The sequence below is a fragment of the Misgurnus anguillicaudatus genome, chromosome 7 (genome assembly GCF_027580225.2).
Source record: "Misgurnus anguillicaudatus chromosome 7, ASM2758022v2, whole genome shotgun sequence".
NCBI classification, from domain to species: domain Eukaryota; kingdom Metazoa; phylum Chordata; class Actinopteri; order Cypriniformes; family Cobitidae; genus Misgurnus; species Misgurnus anguillicaudatus.
The window spans coordinates 25,632,874-25,652,663 of NC_073343.2; the positions used below are offsets into that span (position 1 = coordinate 25,632,874).

At 37.0% G+C, this 19,790-nt stretch overlaps 1 protein-coding gene across 1 annotated transcript in view; it reads right to left on the bottom strand.

Annotated features, from left to right (window-relative positions):
* xdh (xanthine dehydrogenase) overlaps positions 1 to 19,371 on the bottom strand; it is a 36,010-nt gene extending 16,639 nt beyond the window's left edge. Inside the window, exons 1-15 of the mRNA XM_055171681.2 lie at positions 19,069 to 19,371; positions 18,782 to 18,839; positions 15,146 to 15,242; positions 14,806 to 14,914; positions 13,591 to 13,717; positions 13,188 to 13,249; positions 12,508 to 12,585; positions 12,023 to 12,118; positions 9,985 to 10,126; positions 9,726 to 9,818; positions 8,104 to 8,255; positions 7,850 to 7,943; positions 5,243 to 5,352; positions 4,988 to 5,172; positions 2,757 to 2,931 (exon numbers count right to left, since the gene is read on the bottom strand). Of these exons, the coding sequence (XP_055027656.2) occupies positions 2,757 to 2,931; positions 4,988 to 5,172; positions 5,243 to 5,352; positions 7,850 to 7,943; positions 8,104 to 8,255; positions 9,726 to 9,818; positions 9,985 to 10,126; positions 12,023 to 12,118; positions 12,508 to 12,585; positions 13,188 to 13,249; positions 13,591 to 13,717; positions 14,806 to 14,914; positions 15,146 to 15,242; positions 18,782 to 18,839; positions 19,069 to 19,149 (1,659 nt within the window). The 5' untranslated portion in view covers positions 19,150 to 19,371. The remainder of the gene's footprint in view (positions 1 to 2,756; positions 2,932 to 4,987; positions 5,173 to 5,242; positions 5,353 to 7,849; positions 7,944 to 8,103; positions 8,256 to 9,725; positions 9,819 to 9,984; positions 10,127 to 12,022; positions 12,119 to 12,507; positions 12,586 to 13,187; positions 13,250 to 13,590; positions 13,718 to 14,805; positions 14,915 to 15,145; positions 15,243 to 18,781; positions 18,840 to 19,068) is intronic.
* Positions 19,372 to 19,790: the final 419 nt, after the last annotated feature.

The window sequence follows — 19,790 nt, forward strand, 5'->3', positions numbered from 1 at the left end:
ACCTTCTTAGCTCTACGTCGTTCTTAAGTTGTACCTTAAGCTGTACCTTATCGTTAATACGTGTTTCCCGAAACGTTCTTAGTTACGTATCACTTCTGTAAGTCATTCATTCGGAAGGTTGGTCTGGAGCACTCTTAGCTTTACCTTATCCCACTTGACTCCGCTAGGGGCCATCACTGTGATAAAAGCTTGTGTATATTGCAGTCCATGGGCTCTATCTTACACCCGGCGCAATGCAGCGCAATGCGCGACGCAAGTGTCTTTCGCTAGTTTCCATTCTAATTTTCACGTTTAGCGCCGCGTTGTTAAAATAGCAAATGCATTTGCGCCCCCTTTTGCGCCCATGGGCGTTCTGGTCTGAAAACGAGGTCTGTTCAGGCGCATTGTTGGCGCATTGCTATTTTGAGGCAACTAAAATAGACTACGCCATTGACCAACAAAAACCTAATCTAAAGTCTAAAGTCAATGGCGCAATGTGTTTTATGTTATTTAAAGAGCGCATTAGTAATATGCGCCTATAAACGGGAGGACAACGCGGGTTTGCTTATCACAAAGTACATGAATGTGCAGCAGCACAAAAATGCTTTTAAATATGAAAGATTAAAGGATTGAATGTAAAAGATTATTATTGAGTCTCTTGGACATAAATGAGGACTGATTATGAGACGTTAGAAGGCGCAAAGAGCTGCTTCACCTGCAGCCTGGTAAGTAAATAAATGCTTTGCTTTAAACAAATGCATCTGTTTTTAATTTTTTTTTTATGCTACCTCACGGATTTATTGTATATGATGACTCTGTACCTGCGGATATGGTGAGATGAGAAACATTTTAAAGTAATGCTTAAAAAAAAGTATTTGCTAAAAAAACGCTGTCCAAAGTGCTGAAACGTGAGGAGAGCCGTTTGTAAATTCTTTATCTCCTGTTTGTTACAAATAAAGTATTTTTAGAGTACAAACCTTATCTTACATACTTGTAAATTATTTTTTAATGATATTGGATAGGCATACATTTAAAGCAATTACAAGCCTGCTTTTTTACTTCCATGACTAAAAGAAAACGGGTTTTAAAGGTTTTAATAAAAAAATAACAATTTCAATACAAGTGAAAAACAACACAATTATATAACATTAATCTGAAACTGGGGATCTTCTTCCTCCGCTTAGTTTTTCAGTTTATAAAGTTCGTCATCTAAATAGGGATTAGACATAGCGCCAGCGCAACTTGCTTTTAAAGGGGATGAGAGCTGAGACTCTCATTGGTTACTGCACGTTACGCCCAAAATACTCCCATTACAATAGGACCAACCCTTTTCGACCATGCGCTCGGCGCACAAACCATTTTTCCCATCGTTAAATTAGCAAAAGTGGATTCGGACACGCCCATTTAGACGTTGCGCTGTGCGCTTTAGACAATGCGCTTAGATCGTTAAAATAGGGCCCTACATAACTAAATATCTGTAAAAAAAAGAACACTCCGTGTTAAATTAGGCATTTTTTTATTTAAAGAATAAAACATTCACATAATTAGACATTATTACACTGATGGTTGTTAGATTTTTAATATATTTTTTTTCCAAAGGAACATCAGCTTCGAACTATTATAACCGGCTAAAGAAACTATTAAAAAAAAAAACATTTTGGGTGGAGGAGTTTGTGAAACTATGGCAGGCAGCTATACAGCAAATCTTACTATTTCATTTGTGCATTTCAAATCCGTTAAATCTAAAAGTTTACCGGCTATTTTAGCTGCAAATAAAACAAATCAAGTAAAAAATCGCATGCCACCGGAGCACATTCATCACGAAATCATAATTGTTGATTTTCCTAAATATTATTATTGATGTTAATTCGACTTTGCATCAAAGTTTTTTTAATGTTTTATAACTTTGAGGCAGCTGCATGCCATATTATAAACATTCAAAAGAAACTGCTCTTGATTACTGCTTGTATAGTCTCCTAAGGTCAACAAAATTTCCACATTAAAACTAATCAAAGCTAAAATCTAATGCAATCATAATATATATTTATATATTATATAGTTTTATGTTATATTTAACGGCACGGCTCCAGAAATGCGTCTTATCCGCATTGTAACCACGCTGTTTGCCCATCCAGTGTCCAAGCACAATAAACGTGTGAACTAATGATTGACAGATTGTTTTATATATATTTTAATTTTAATGCACATCCAAGCAGGTGACTTTCACGACCCACCTTATTCCCCTGTGCAACGCACTTATTGGGAACCCCTAATATAAATTATCCTTTAAAGTGAAGGCATAGCGGATGCATTGGAGCAGTGTATGCATGATACGTCTATACGTTTGGAAATAAATTGGTAAAAGGTTTAAAATAAAAGGTTGAATTTAGTTGTTTGCAATTTGAAATATGTTTACAAGATATTCCTAATAAATTTAACTTGAACTAATTCTGAACTTTTTCTTTAATAAAGAACTGCGCTGTCTCATAACGCAGCGAAACCTATTACATAAAGTGAATAATTGATTGTCGAGCGATCGATATCAACCTATTCAGCACCATCGCCATGGACAGCACCTGGTAATGTCGTTCGTAAGAAAGTATACCTTAAGAAACCCGCTAAGGTACAGTTCGGGAAACACGCCTAGAAAAGGTATAACTGTAGTTAAGGTTTAACTTAAGAGTCTTTGTAGCGACAACGTTATCGGGAAACGAATACTCAAGTAGTGTCCGCCTCTGGTAAAAACACCATTTCAGTATCAGTAAATATCTAGAAACCTCCATCTGCATGTCAAGAGCCAGTTTGTGCTGGACAATGAGGAAGAACTTGTAGAACAGGCTGATGGTCAGTGTGCGCCTGTATGTCACCATTCCACCAGGAGCTGAGGGAGACAGACTCATCTCCTCAGCCAAAGAGGTGCAGGCGTCCTGCAGGAGCTCCTCATTCCACTGCCTGTGAGCAAGTTTTCATAAATTCTCTGGCATAGACACACATACTTCATTCAGAAATATGTTTATATTTACCAAGGGTAGTGCCTTTAAGCTCTTAAATAATGCAGGTAAAGTTTTAGTAATGAAGATTAAACTCATGTTGGATTGTACACATTAAAGGCATACTCCACTTTTTTTTTTATAAAAAAGGCTTATTTTTCAGCTCCCCTAGCGTAAAACAAGTGAGTTTTACTGTTTTGGAATCCATTCGGCTGATCTCCGGGTCTGGCGGTACCACTTTTAGCATAGCTTAGCATAATTAATTGAATCTGATTAGACCATAAGCATCACGCTCAAAAATAACCAAAGAGTTATGATATTTTTCCTATTAAAAACTTGACTCTTCTGTAGTTACATCGTGTACCGAGACCGACGGAAAATTAAAAGTATCTACTCTCATAATCAAGGACTTTGCCGCCGCACCATGGGTGCAGCAGGCGCAATGATATTATGATATTACGCAGCACGCGAAAATAGTCCTGCTTGGTAACTTTCAATAGCTGGGGACTACTTTCGGGCACGTAACATCAATGCGCATGCTGCACCCATGGTACGGCACGAAAGTCCCCGATTATTACGCTGGAATGAGAGTATAGTTCCTAGCCATATCTTTTAAAGATTAAATGCCACATATTATGCCCATTTTTACAAATTGTAATAAAAGTCTCAGAATGTGAAGTTTCAACTCAAGATACCCCACAGATCATTTGTTATTGTATGTCCCAAATGTTTCTATTTGGGTGGGAGCAAAAAATCACTGTTTTACGTGTGTACCTTTAAAAAGCCAATGAGCTACTGCCCTCACACCCTGATTAACGGACAATGAGCGCTTCTGGATAAAAATAGATCTGATTCCTGTGAATACAGTCTGAGACAAGAGTATCATTAGCCGCCAGTGGTGGTCGGTGTATACCCACCTCTTTATTTGATGGCATAGGGTATACCCACTTCTAATGGGGGCATACATTAAGAGTATACCCACTTCTACTAGGGGCATAAACTAAGAGTATGCCCACTTCTCCAGACACCACTACACCACTGTTTACTACTAATCAAGGAACTGGTGTCATGAGCAATTCAGTCCCCCCGAGCAATTCGGTCTCCCCTAGGACCCTGATTGGTACCTAGCACTAAGGCCTGCTCAAAAATTTGTCATTGCGATATCGCGTCTGCGTTAGCGAACTAGCAAGCTAATTATGTTGTACAAAATAGAAGCATAGACGCAATATAATAAACTAATATTCATGTTGCAGACACGTCAGTACAATTGTGTCATCATAATGCATTTTTTAATAGTAAAAGTATAGTAATCATGGCTTATAAATTATATTTTATATTTTAATGTGTGATTCAGCTATGTAGTAATCGTGTTTTGTATAAGTAATTTATTAACTTTACACAGTACAAAAGTGGAAAGGGTACAGTATAATAATCTAAATAATAAAATGACACAAGCAATGTGTAGATCTCACACCTATAGCCTTATTTATATACTACTATATGAAACATATCATTTAAAAGACATCAATTGTAATTTTAACAACGTTCTAACTACATAAATCATAACGCGATTTTGTAGGAATTGTAATAAGGCACTAAGAAAACTACCCATGAGGAGTTTTTCAGCTAATGGAATCACGCGGGGGTCCTAGGGGAGACCGAATTGCCAGGGGGGACTGAATTGCTCATGACACCGGCTTCACTGACGAGATGCGCAATGACTATCGCATGCATATTATCGCGCATCCCTACGTAATGTGTGTGGTTTCGTAATTTCAAAATATGTGTTCTGCGCGTTGAGTGATCCTGTGTGCATCACGTGTCTTGTCAAAATAAGTGCCTCCTGCAGACACGTCTAAAGGGTTTATGATAAAAGAGACGCTCGCGTTTGCCAGATACTCGCATAATCTCATGCGCATAATCTCATCTCAACGGCTGCAGTTTGATGACGTTATTAAAAACCGAAGAAGAAAACAAACCAGTGTAGTTTGTAACTATATAGGCAGGGCATTCTTAACCTGTTGATTAATCTGTTGCAGGTGGCTGTGGCAAGGACAGTAACAGGAGCCATTCCTCCGTAGCTTATCCGGATATTCTGCACAATGTCGGAGCGCTCCTGGAAGCAAACATTCATGCCACATGTGACGATAGAGATGTCGTCTTCTTTGCGAGGGGACTGCTTGAAAGCTGAGAAGTACTGGCCCTAAAACACACAGAAAATTACTTAAAATATTATAAGTACAGTATGTATTTAAGAGAGGGACAGTACAGACCTTTTTTGTGAATGGAATCTCAATAGACAACAAAATCTCATCTGGCCTCAAAACAGTCTTCCTATAACCAGGAAAGAACTTGTCGTCCATCTCAAGAACGCGTTCCCCTCCTTTAAACATGAACAGAGAGAGGTTTAAAAGGTGCAATGTGAGACTTATAGAAGGATCTCTTGACAGAAATGCAATATAATATACATAACTACATTATCAGTGATGTATAAAGAACGCATATGATGCATAATGAACTGTATGTTTTTATTACCTTAGAATGAAGCGTTTTTATCTACATACACCACAGGTCCCCTTTCATGGAAGTTGCAACCATAATTTATGTATGCTTTGTTTAACAAGTACAGTTAAATAATGAGAAATACATTTCTGGGTACCTAAATTACTTGCGTTAAATTAGATGCTTTTTTGAATTTTTCAGTTCGTGTGCCCTCACAGGATAGCAAAGTGTCCATCAAATATACACTCTAACTGAAAGTAGTAGGTCATCTGGGTAATAATGTTTTTTGAACACTAATTATGACATACTACTCGCCGTGTATACAGATTACCGCCTACAATATAGTTAGATTTTAGATTTCTATACCACCTAGGGATGTCATATGTTACCAGACTGATACACTATGGGGTGGTTTCCCAGACAGGGTTTAAATGAATCCAGACATAGACCTTGTAGCGAGACCTTACATTAGGACATTTAAAGGCGGGGTGCGTGATTTTTGAAAAACATTTGGAAAAGTGAGCTGGGCAACTACCAGAACACACTTGTAGCCAATGAGCAGTAAGGGGCGTGTGTACTAACCGACATTGTTGCCTGGGTTGCGTACGTGTGGGGCAGGTCTATCAAATGAAGGTATTTGTTTAGGTGATTTCAAATGTCAACATTGGCTTACAGAGATCATGGACCCTGTCTTTAAGTAGGTTTTACAAACATATCTTATAAAAACATTACTGGTGCGCGTCTTGAAACAAAATAATAGCACTGATATATTTTAAGATACGTCGGTACAAGCTTATTTCCATTAGGACAACTCAAACAAGCATTTTAGCCTTGGACTTGACTTAAGCCCTATTTGGGAAACTGCCCCATGTAACTTAACCTTAGTCTGGCTTTCCAAATGTATGTGGTTGTTGAGGATTTGCTATTATTTACATTAATGCATGCATTTACCAGACACTTTATTTATAGTGCATTAAAGGATTAGTCATGCCATTCAAAATGTTGATGTCTTTCTTTGTTCAGTCGAGAAGAAATTATGTTTTGTTGAGCAAAACATTCCAGGATTTTTCTCATTTTAATGAACTTTAATGGACCCCAACACTTAACAGTTTTAATGCGGTTTAAAATTGCAGTTTCAAAGGACTCTAAACGATCCTAAATGAGGCATAAGTGTCTTATCTAGCGAAACGGTTGTCATTTTTGGCAAGAAAAATGAAAGATGTGCACTTTTAGACCACAACTTCTCGTCTTCCTCCAGCTGTGTGACGCACCAGCGCAACCTCACATAATTGCGTAATGACGCCGAAAGGTCACGTGTTAGATATATGAAACGCACATTTGCGAACCATTATTAAACAATAAACTGACACAAAGACATTAATTAGTATAATTCCACATACAACAACGTAGGAACGGTCCTCTTTCTCCACACTTGTAAAAACTGGGGCGTAGTTTCGCATACGTCCTCTGTGACCTCTTGACGTGATGACGTATTACGTGAGGACGTGCTGCCGCATCACACGGCTAGCGCAAGACGAAAAGTTGTGGTTTAAAAGTGCATTTTTTTTTTCTTGTCAAAAATTACAATCGTTTTGCTAAGACCCTTATGCCTTGTTTGGGATCATTTAGAGTCCTTTGAAACTGCAATTTTAAACTGCATTAAAACTGTTAAGTGTTGGGGTCCATTAAAGTCCATCCAAACGAGAAAAATCCTGGAACGCTTCCACAAAAAACACAATTTCTTCTCGATTCGACTGAACCAAGAAAGACATCATCACTCTGGATGACATGGTGGTGAGTAAATTATATGGATTTTTTTTTTAAGAAAATGGACTTGTGCATGGGATCAGGGCCTGGTTGCATAAAGCACCTTAAGTTTTTCCCTTAAGTATGACACTTAAGGGGTAAATTCCCCTTAACTAAAATAATAATTTAAAGGTGTTGCAAACAGTATAATCCCTTGGACGGTTCTCTTGGGTAGGAGTGGTCGTTGGGTGTTTCACGACAGTGACCCAGGTTTGTTGTTGTGGAATACTGTTGTTGCCATGGAGACGCAACAGAGAAAACTTAAGGGTTTTTTCTGCAACACCTTTAAGCTTAAGGGAGACATAAGGGTGAACTTAAGGGAAATTTACACTTAAGGTGTTTTATGCAACCGGGCCCAAACCCTCAATCTTTGTGCTGCTAATGCAATGCTCTACCAACTAAGCTATGGAAATATTATAACAAAATATCTCTGTCATATCTATCATTAAGATCTCAGTAAGACTATGAAATATTGTAGCAGTTAACCAGCATTCCTGCCTGTGAATTTCTGCTTATCAGATCATGAAATAACAACCATTGACCCTTGAACAGAGTAAAACAACATCCTGCACCTTTGGACATCACGGTAAGTTTGCAGCCTGCAGCCATGAAGATGGGGTTGAGGTCTGAAATGGGACTCGCTGTCATAACATTGCCACCAATAGCCTGATGGCAAAAACAGGTTTTAAAATGCATAAAAGGAAAACAGGGAAATGCATACATTTAGTAAAACCACAGGTCGGTTAATTCAAAGACAGTGGTATTTGTTAATTCAAAAACCCTTCTTGTCACTTTAAAGCAAGCCTATAATATACACGTCACATACTGCCACATTTCGAATCTGCTGTCCTGCAAACCAGCGCAGCTGCTCCAGTACTGCCTTAAAGACCTCAGTTTGATGTGAGGGCAGATTCATTACAGCTTCACGCAACATGTCTCCTAGTACAGTCAATGTCACAGATGCTCCAACCTTAATGCCTGTAAAATACACAAATCTGTTCCTTCAGCAAAGCCAATACGTTTTAGCGATGACAGAGCTGCGATTCACCTATGCCTTAGTTACACTTTATTTTGATAGTCCACATATTTCAACTTTAGACATACTAACGGCAAGTAACTACATGTGGATTAACTGTCATTGGAGTATTAATTGTACATATGTAAGCTTTGCATATTGTCGCATTGAGTATGCGTGTACGAGTCAAATGAACTGTGCTCTGCCACCTGTGGGTTCGACTGTGTATGCATAAAAAACAGACTATACCCAGGGCCTTAGGGTATGGAGGGATTAACCCTCTGAGGTCAAGGAGGTTTTTAGGGCCCTGGGGAAGTTTTGACCAGCACTGATATTTGTTCTTTTTTCAGTTGTTTAAAAACATGATAATGACAAAAGTCTCATAACAGTGTGTTCATGACAAACTGGGCTACACTATTATGTGAGCAACATGTTTGTACATGTTTGTGTTTTTAAGAGAAAACCATTTATACATTTTTTTTAAGTCACTGATATAAAAACCATACTAAACATGTTTTCACAAGACTTTAAAAACAGGATCTAGTAGTCTAGAGTTTTTCATCAAAATGCTGAACAACATTCCGTTCAACTTTTGCCATGAGCGATGGCAGTGAAGCAATTTGACGGATCCACAATTCAGTTCGGCAACCCATGGCGTCACCCATTAAAGTAAACAAGAAGCTTATGGGAAATTTACCTTATTTTCAAATCCCAATGTTGACAGGTATGGACATGTAGTTGCAAAGAAGTGATAGTTTGTTGAATGTCTATTGAGGGATCATCACAGTATTTAAAGTTTCACATTACTTTAGTCATTTCATTGGTTGCATCGTTACTTATACTTAGTAAAACCTCTAAAATAGACTATCAAAATAAAGTGATCAAAGTAGTGACGCACCGATGTATCGGCCGGCAATATTTATCGACCGATTTTTGATGAATTTGAAATCATCGGCATATCGGCAATCGCACGAGAAAGGCAGATACAGATTATTTATTAATTAACTGCATAAAGAAATCCATTATATGTAAAAAAAAATGAGTTAATGTTGTTAATAAAATAAATGCTGAATAGCAAAAACCACCTTTTAAGGTTGTCATGCTGTCTTATTATAGTTGTTTAAGCTTAATTTCTGCCTCTCTTATTATGTTGGTCAGTTGAATGTTAATTAGATCAAATCCATGTAGTATTGTATACAAGTGTTTAATATCGGTTTCGGCATCGGTATCGGCCAGAAGTTGTCTGTTTAAATCGGTATCGGCATCGGCCCAAAAAAATCCTATCGGTGCATCCCTAGACCAAAGTCTTAATGTAAGTTACTATATAAGCTATAACAGGTTGAAAATGCTCTCAATTTCTATTTCCCATCTCATAACTCTGCATTTAAAAAAAATATATAAATGTTTTTTTTTAACTAAAATGTTTTCCTTACCACTCAGAGTGTGTCGAATGCTGTTCAGTTCTGGGATGTAAGCTGGTGCCAGAATCACAGGATAAAGAAGGTTTCTGAATTTCATCTCAATACCTTATGAGAGAAAAGAGTTAGTAGTTAAAAGAGAATAACATGACTGATGTCACATAATTGATTTAATAAATAATCTTATCGTACATTATCTTTGTTTAACATCTTTTCTCTATTTCTTAGTGTACAATGTAGTCTCAGACTTTTAAACAACGAATGTGGACCTCACCAACTTCTGTGTTCCCAACCACTAGTTTAGCATTTAAATAAGTGGCTTTTAGTTCCAAGAGATCATTGAGGGAGCTGGGTTGAATCCAGAGCACTCGTTCACCAATAAACCTTAACTCTCTCTCTGGTTGTTTACTTAGACTCTACGGAGCACAAACTTAAAGTTAGAATCAAAGAGCTCATATGCAAAACCTCTTAGACACCATCCACACAGACCTTTGGTCCCAGAAAATACCCGTAAAATTGCCAGACAAGCTTCTGTGTGAACGTAAACACGTCCCGTAAACCTTCTGATACCGTTGCCGGAAAGAGGACAAAAGTTATGATTCAGCTATTGAAAACGAAAGATTTACAAGCATATCAACATTCAAGACGAGAAATGTCACAAACTAGATTAAAACAGTTATCAGGAAATGATAAATGAGACGCATAAACAATGATGCACATGCCATAGTGAGGACGCGCGTGTCATGACAACATGAAATTGGTTCAACTCTTTAAAATGAGGGATTAACATGCAATACAACATTCACGACGAGAAATATCAGCAAACTGGACTGACGTAGATATCATTTGATCTTATAATAAACAAAAATGCCCATGCGTCATCCCAACAAGATCCCGTCACGCGCTCTTTTATAGTCTTATATCATAAACAAAAATGCACCCAAGTGGTTTCTGGAGAGAGAAATAATAAATAATATGTAAACTTCTGACGCTGTGTAGAAGATAGTGCAGGACTTTAAACAGGTCACGTGTCTTTCCGGGACTTTGCAGATGCCGGCAAATCATTGGCAGCATGAATTAAAAAAAAATTTAAACGATCCCGGAAAAATCCAGGATGCATTTTCTGTGTATTTTCCGGAACGTCTGTGTGAAAAGGGGTTTGGTGCGTCTGGCATGTTTTCTTGTAAATTAGCTTTTTCTTATGTTAAGGTTAATTTTTACTTTAATGTCATAGAAAAGGTTATTAGCAGGGCCGGCGTCAAGGGGGGCATTCACGGGCCCTGCCCCCCCAAACAGGTTGTTGTGCCCCCCACACAGTTTTTTATTAATTTAATATATATCAAGAATAATTAAAATAAATTAAACATTGAATGTTTCATGACTTTTAATGCAATCAAATGAGGAAAATATAGTGGATATATGTTTTCTTTAATTAAAATAGACTAGTTCTCTGATTGGTTGTATTGTGGCGTCTCATGCCTCTTATGTCTTTAGCATATTTGTGACTTGATACTAGCAACCTGTTTATTCGCGGGATTTTATGGATCGTGTAAAATACAGATATTAGAACATTTAGAACGAACCAGCAACGCCTGCTTCATCTGACTTCATGCTAACACCGACTGGCTCAAACTCGGAGATTAGAGGTCGAGGTGGAATTTTCAAATCTACAGGACACTGTTTTTAGGAAGTTTTTTGTTCGTACTCGCCGCCTTCAGCTATTTTAAATGTAAGTTAGCGTTGTTTAATTAACGTAAGCTTAAATGTGATGTGTGGCTATAGACCGTTAACAGCATTACGACGTGATTATGGTAAAGCGGCTTTTAGGACGCGGTGTGCGCTGCGCTATGAAACCCATTCATTTCAATGGTTTGCGCCGCGCGAGGGCGGTTTGTTGTTGCGTCGAGCAAAGTGCAAGCGCAGCAGCTTGCGCTAACACCGCGGTCGAGTTCAAAATAGTTTTGCGCATAGTTTGTGATCTTTTGCACTTTATACGGGAAATGAGCTGACAGTCTGTACCAGTTGTATGAGTGTGTGCTTGCACTGTATTTGTTGTTTTAATAACTTGTTTTTGCAAGTTATTGTTGCTATTACGTGCCCCCCTGTTAGTTATGGTCTGGCGCCGGCTCTGGTTATTAGTCAGTAATTCATAAATGTCACTTTAGTCATTTCATTGGTATTTAACAAATTTGACTTCTTTCACTGCAAAACCCTCTAAGTGCATGCGTGCTATTTACTGGCCTTTCTGAATAAAGGTAAAGGCTCAAATTAAACTGACAATTAATGAATACAGATTAAGTTTTAAAATTTACCATGAGTTCAGGGGGGAAAATAATCTCTTGTGTTGGGTCTAGTGGCATAAACTCTGAAGGGTCATACAATTTCTCAGCTTGATGTGTTGAATTTCCCTAAAAGAGACAAAAGACAGATTTGAATTATTCGTAAAAAAATGGCCCACTCAAATCTCTTATAGATATTTCTTACAAGATATACAGTTGTTATTTGTAATCTTTAGATAACATTTAATTCTGATAGGCAGCACGTATAGGAGTGATCTAGAAGCATCTACTGTTTGTTTCATGTATTTTTGACATCACAGAGTGTCACTTCAGACATGTGACTGTCTGATTTCCTATAAGATTGCAATGGCTTCCGTGTCATTGATTTCCTAAGCGAGGACACTACATTTTTATCAAACTGTGAGGCAACGCCTTAGGACAGAAATGTGCTAGTACTCTGAGGTAGTCACAAAATAGTGCATGCTTAATAGTATAATGTGTGAATAGATGTTTCTTACATTAGCAAGCTCCTGTATGTGTCCATTTGTCATACAGCACCCATTAGTTCCTCCTTTCCCCCCACAACATCCTTCACCCTGTTAACAGAGGCAGATATTATACAAACTGTAATAATTGTATGACTTGTAATTATATGATTTGAAATACACTGTCATAAAAAAGGTCTCAAGCTGTCACTGGTGCAGTATACTCTTTAAAAAGGTCCTAATATGTATCATTTAATTATAGATATCTATAGGTTTGGTACCTCTTTGGTATCAGTATAAATACTTATAAAAACTCTTTAGATATAAAGATAAACGCTTTAAAGGGATACTGCCCCAGTGACAGCTAGGGGCCATTTTCAGACAGTGTATGATTATATTGTATGTATCTGCCCGCATATGCAGTGCTATTTGGCCAATCAGATTCAAGGATTTTATTCATACAATTATTATTCATTCATGTATATTTATTCATACAATCTTTTTTTAAACACTTAAATAAAACATTGTTTATACATAACACCAATAGTGGCAGGTAGTCTACACTTTTACACTCAATGAACTCAGATAACATTGTTATAATACGGCTGTTAGTAAAGAAAACACTTAATGTGTTAAACCATGGATCACTTTTCTTCTTATACTGTAGATAACAGATCTCACTCCCACAGTTATATCATAAAAATTAATTTTACCTTCGTAAACGTCCTGTACCCTTCTAGAATAGGCCTGTACCCAGTACAGCGACATAAATTGCCTGTGAACAACCAATTTAAAAAGTAGTTTCTTTGAAAAAAAATATATACAGTATGTGACTGTGTCTGTGAAATCCAAGCTTAATCTAATTTTAAATTAATGAGCATCAATGTTTGATTTCAGTAATTCATTTCACACCGATTTCATTCGTTGACATGGTCTTAATCAGTATTAAAGTTATCAAGGCTATATTTTCACAAAATGTGCTTTACATTATATAGAATGATTTTATGTAGAAAACACGAATAAATTACTTTAGCGGGATTATCACATATGTACAATGATTATGGCATTACAGCAAAGAAAAACAGTAACATGCAGAGCTAATGACCATTACTACACCTTGAAAGGCATCCTGAATGTCATGCATGGTCGGCTGAGGGTTGTTTCTCAAAAGTGCATACATAGACATTACAATTCCTGGAGTGCAGAATCCACACTGTGACCCGTGAGCCTTTGCTATTCGTTCCTGTATATTAAAAAAAATGTAAAACATAAGATAGCCTATTGTTGGATTAAACGACTAAGACAAGATAGAGCTAATGTAAAAACTACAATGAATGTAATAGGGTGATTCTTACGAAACCATTGAAACACCACGGCACTAATGATTTTAGCTTTAAAATGTGTAATATAGTAACATTAAAAAGCATCAGAATTAACACAATACTGTGTTCTACCTTGCACAATGTGTGATTTCAACATAAGAATTTATAATTGTAAATTTTATCTCATTTTCTGCTGAAATTCTCATTACCGCAATGTGTCTGGCTGTGTTTGAACATGCGTTATGTTGTAATTTAATCAAATTAACACAAAAATATTAAGAAAAAAAATAAATGGATGTTTTGCTAGACTACTTTAGATGACAGAAAAAATGTTTACTGAATATTCATGTATAATAAAAATGAAGAAAAATTAGGAAAATGATGTGTCCATGCCTGATGTTCTCATCCTCCGTAACACTTTTTGAGAACAGTTTAAGCACACATACAGAATTTTAATAAAGTTTGATTTTGAGTGACCAAGCACATGGACCAGTTACTTCAAGATGGCTACCAGGTAAGATCATTTTTTTTTACAGTTAATTTGAAATATTGTCTTGTCAGAATGCTTACACGACATTTTGATTATCATTACCGCAACAGATGCTTATTAAATGTTAATTTAAGTAATAGAAGCATAATACTTTGATTTTAAATGCATGTGCAGAAACTCCAAATTATGTTCTTTCAGGTTTGTCATGTCATTTTGAAAATATGTCAGTGTTGATGTTTTCTGACTGTTGCGATATTGAGATTAGGACTAATTTTTTAAATTATGTTACAAAAAGTGTTAAATGATAAGTAAAAGTTTTTAAATTAATGTTCCCATTTACTCCAGACTTTGTTTTTCAATGTCTGGTGGGAAAAAAGTAAATTCAAGCAATTTTTACATTTTCATGCTTGACATTTTTAAAACCAAGTTTTCCTGAGAATCACCCAATAAGCCAGTGTAATTTAGTGTGATGTAGTGACATATTAGCCTAAGAAAATGCTAAATGTGATGTTCTCAGACCTGTACAGGATGGAGTTTGCTGGCCACACTGCCGATACCCTCCACAGTTGTTACCGCACAGTGATGCAGAGAGCACAGCGGGGCCAGACAGGCATTGATAGCATGGTGACTTGAAGATTATGCATGAAGGACATTAACACTAAAAAAAACAGGTTTTACATACATGCATCTGGCAGAATCTTTTATCCAAAGCAACTTACAATGTATTCAGTTTATCACTATTTGCGTTCCTGGGAATCAAACCCATGCTTTCAAAAACACAAAAACTAAACTGCAGGTATGCAATTGTTTTGCATTAAAATTGTAAAAGTTCACATCTTGTAAACTATTGGAAAGATACATAATCCGTTTTTGATGTGGATGGTATTTGGACACCATGACGGTACAGGCACCACAACCTCCTTCTGCACATCCTAGTTTTGTTCCTTTCAGACCCACTGCAAAAATCAATACTAAGGAAAACAACTTGGAAAACAATCACAATGAGAAAAAAATATCCAAATCAATGTAAATAATACAAAATTACCGGTAAATGTCTAATAAAGTTAAAATGATGTTTTTATGATCAATCACTACTGTGGTGACAATGTCATGTTTGGATAATACTTGTTTGAGATAAGGTAATGGAGTAAATGACTGACAACGTATTTCCAACAGTTTACAAGGAAAAATCAATGATGAACCCTTGGGTCTGATGTTGTTTTGGAGCACTGGATAAGTTTTGAGATGCGCCTCTGACACAATGGTTTCCAGCATTTTTCACTTCAAGGCCCCTATATGTAGATGCCCACAACAATATTTGAAGGCCCCCACTCATTCAATTTTTGTCATATAAAATTAACTAGACATATGTATATTCGCTACTAAAATCTTGATTTTTGCTGGTTTTAGCTTATTTAATCCTTGTTTTGTCCAATTGTTAATCAAATCATCTTGAAGCCTTCTTGGAAATCTGCTGAGGCCCCCTTTGGGCCCCTGCCCCCTGGTTGGGAAACACTGCTCTGACACATCTAAAAACAATATATTGATTTAACGTGTTTAACACCTGTGCAGATAAAGACCCCCCCCAATAGTTCTATAAAAGTGGAATGTTGTGACTCTTGTGAGGCAGCTAGAAGAATGAATGTGAGGAGACCATAGCCTGGATTATAGTTAAGCAATATCGCTCGAGTAGGAGTGTGATATAGCTCTTTATACAACAGTTCTTTCTGGTTCTCGTATCTGATTGGCTAAGAGCTATGCGATATTGTACTGATAACGGCACAGTAACCGCTTTACCTTTCGTATCATTCCGCCACCTAGTGAATGGAGGTCCTAAACAGGCTCATCTCTGAATGGAAAAACACAGACGCGCTGTTTTTAAACACTCTCCGTCCACACGATGTGACAATACTCCACTTTAGTTTAAAGTTACATCCAAGAGCGCTGATCTTTGACGGGATAAGTACTTCCGATTGGGATTCACAGACTGATTCACGAGCTAGTGAACTAAGGAGACAAACGGAGAGTGTTTAAAAACAGCGGGTCTGTGCTGTCAGAGATGAGCCTAATAAGAACCTCCATTCATTCACTAATACTAAAATGACGAGTAGGTGGCGGAATGATACGAAAGGTGAAGCGGTTAATGTGCCGTTATCAGTACGATATCGCATAACTCTTAGCCAATCAGATTCGAGAACCAGAAAGAACTGTTGTATAATGTGTTTTATTACGTGTTCACTAACGCATGTGCGTGGTTGAATGTACAGCCTTGCAAAGCATAGGCTGCATACAAAATTTTCAGAGGCAGCATTTAAAGGCATGACGGCATCAAGGCACGTCCGAATCCAATGTTTGGTTTACATCCTGTCTCTTGAGATACCATACCATTATCTTGTCCCACAATTCTATGCGCGTGTGTTTGCCTGGGAAATGTGATTAGTCGAGTCTGGTCGAGTTCGAAAAAAAATGGCGGCCAAGAAAGCAGCTGGAGCACACATTTATTGTAAATAAGGTTTTATTACCTTTTGATCGCATTTCTAGTGAAAAATTAGTATTGTAGTTTTCAAATATGGGATTAGTTAATACAAAGGCTCTCTCTGTTTATATACAGAATTCCATTACGCTGCCTATGAAGGCTGTCCAAATGCGTTTCTTGAATGCGTTGCCTTCATGTCGCTGAAGTCATTGCCACATGAGGCATCTTAGTTTTCAAACGCATAAAGTTTATTTGACTCTACGTGTACACAGACTTCAACGTATGCGCATTGCGACAAAATGCAGTGCATCCCCTGGGCTACATACAACATTCTTTTGTACGCGCATCTGAGCCCTACAGGCCGAAGTATGGTCCAGAACTTTCCCTATCCAATCTTTATCCCCTTGTTCTAAAAAAAACTGACCGTAAACACAGCGTCATCTCAAGAAATATCTGCGTCCACATGAAACCACTGAAACTGGCTCTAATCAATGTAGTATAGTGGCCTGACCAGTATGCAGTGGCGGCGGGAGACATCTCTTCCGAGTGGTGCGAATTAAAAATATCTGTATTCTCATAATTTTGTGTAATCAAAATAACCATTTATTCACAACCTAATCTTAGTGCGAACACTTTCTCACTCTTACTGACTGTCAAGACTCATCTGAAGATCTCCCTATGGCATCCAAATGTTCAGTAACTATGAATTTGAATTTAAACTTTGTTTGGGGGGTTTTACAATGTTTGCATAGATCACCTCAGGAAATTTTCCTAAAGATAATGCCCATGACTATGAACCACTATGAACACATTCGAGGGAATAAGTAAAAAATATTTTTTTGTTTGAGGTTAATTCAAAAGTAGACATTTCTAGCTTTCTGAAATTCGTTTCATGATTGTGTGACAAGCATTAGCAGAGTTTTGGTTCATTTTCATAATATTTTAGAAATATGTTTTTTTTTTTTTTAGAACAAGGCAGCTAAAGCGCACCCTGTTTATCTTGGTTGTGTTGTTATTGTGAGTGTAAAAAATAGAAAATTAGACCTTAAAGCTAGAAGTATTGTTCTATATTTATGCATATGCGGGAACGCATTCACTGTATGCGCAACACCAGATTTTTGTAACCACACATACTTTGTACGTGTAGGGCGCACAAGCGTGTACAGAAGAATGTAGCAATGGTAATACATCGAATGTCTGTGTACACACAAGTAAAATAAACTATGTTTGCAAGGTTGTGCGTTCGAAAAGGGGTGTTTGTAGTCTCACCCCCTAAACAAAGATATTGGACTTCCTGCTTTCAATGATGCAAAATGATGATTTTTACATCGTTGAAAGAAGGAAGAGCAACACTGAAATCTGTTTTTCTTCTGTCTCAGCGGCAACTGAGAAAATTATGCACGACCATTCAAAAAATGCATATTTTAATGTGCTTTTGTGTTATTAAAAATTAAAAGTTTGCATTTATGTCAAGTTTGAGATGTGTTATATCTTGAATTTTCTTAGAGGGGGCACAAATGAGATGGAAACCTACACAAGAGTGGCGCACGCTATACAAAGACCCTTTTATGAACCTATTTTTAAGAATGTCTGTAAGAAAGCAAGTATTGCAATCACATTTATTTGACAATATGTGGCCCTGTCTGTGAAAAGTATTTTATATTTTTCTATAAAATCATCCTACATAATGTAAATAACATTATGTGAAAATATAACCTCGATATATTTAATATTGACTGAGTAAGGTCAAATTGAAATCAATGATTGAAATCAAACACTCATAGTTAGATTGTAATAATGTAATCCGATATTAAATGCAAAGTCACATTGTAACTTGTACAGAACAAGCAAATTACATACGCTGAGTCATATAACAGCATAAAGCAAACAGGTGTGCAAAAATGTAACCAACCACATAACTCCAAAAGAGAGGGTGGTCTGTCTGTACTGGGATCAATATTTTTTAAAGTGTATGATCCAATACTTTAAGAAGCATTTGGTTGAAGATGAAAAGGATACAGGTTTTCCTGATATATGTCAGAAGCGTCGTTTCAGGATCTGCATTTTTCTCAATGATCTGTGTAGAATTAATTGTAGTAAACGCATTGAGTAGCACTAGTTTGGGTTTTTAAAAGTCTTTAAATGTTTTAATGTACATTATATATTTACTGTATATCAGGACAAATAAGGAGCATTTTGTAACAGAACTGTAAATCATTTCCATATGTGCTTTGGCACAGACCGATTAAACGAAACGTTTATTTAACATAAATTTCATGTTAATAATTTGCTCAATAATGAATTACCTTTTTGCCGTTAACGAAGAAGACAAGCTCATCCCCTTGATCTTGAAATTTGCTCTTTATCTTGTCCACTGTGATAGACATTTTCCTCAGTGTTTCTCAGCTGACTGAAATCAGATCAGTTAGATTGAGAGCTGCTCTGTACAGTACAGCTCTGTGTACGGTGCTGCATCACGTGATCGAGGTCTTATCAAACTCGTCTTACGCGCACACTTCTCCTCAAAAATGTTATGTTTGGAGAAAGATATGTGAAAGAGTGAAACTTCCACCAAACTATCCACGTTGTTATAGCCAATCCCCATGACATATTTGCACGATTAAAACTTATGTTACGTAACTTACGTAAACAAAACTTTTTTCTGCGGTGTAGATAGTAAATCATTAGCAGGCGTATAATCCTTGGGATGACCAAGTGGCACAGATAACACAGTCTATTTATCTACGTAACTCAGTTGCTTTTACTTAGATATTATTGTATTACAAATTAAAAATTTGAGGAATCGCTATTACCGATTCGCCAAAGGGTGCACGCGATCAGAATTTTATAACGTTAAAGACCAATAAAAACGCATACATTTTCTTGTCAAATTTGCCTGTAATTTTTAAGTATCATCTAATATAGACCCTCAAAAATAAAACGTGTCGATGTCAGTCGGTTCAACGCAGTGCAGTGCCACCAGCTGGTTACGTTAGTTCAGGTATGAAAATTATAATTTTTGATTTAA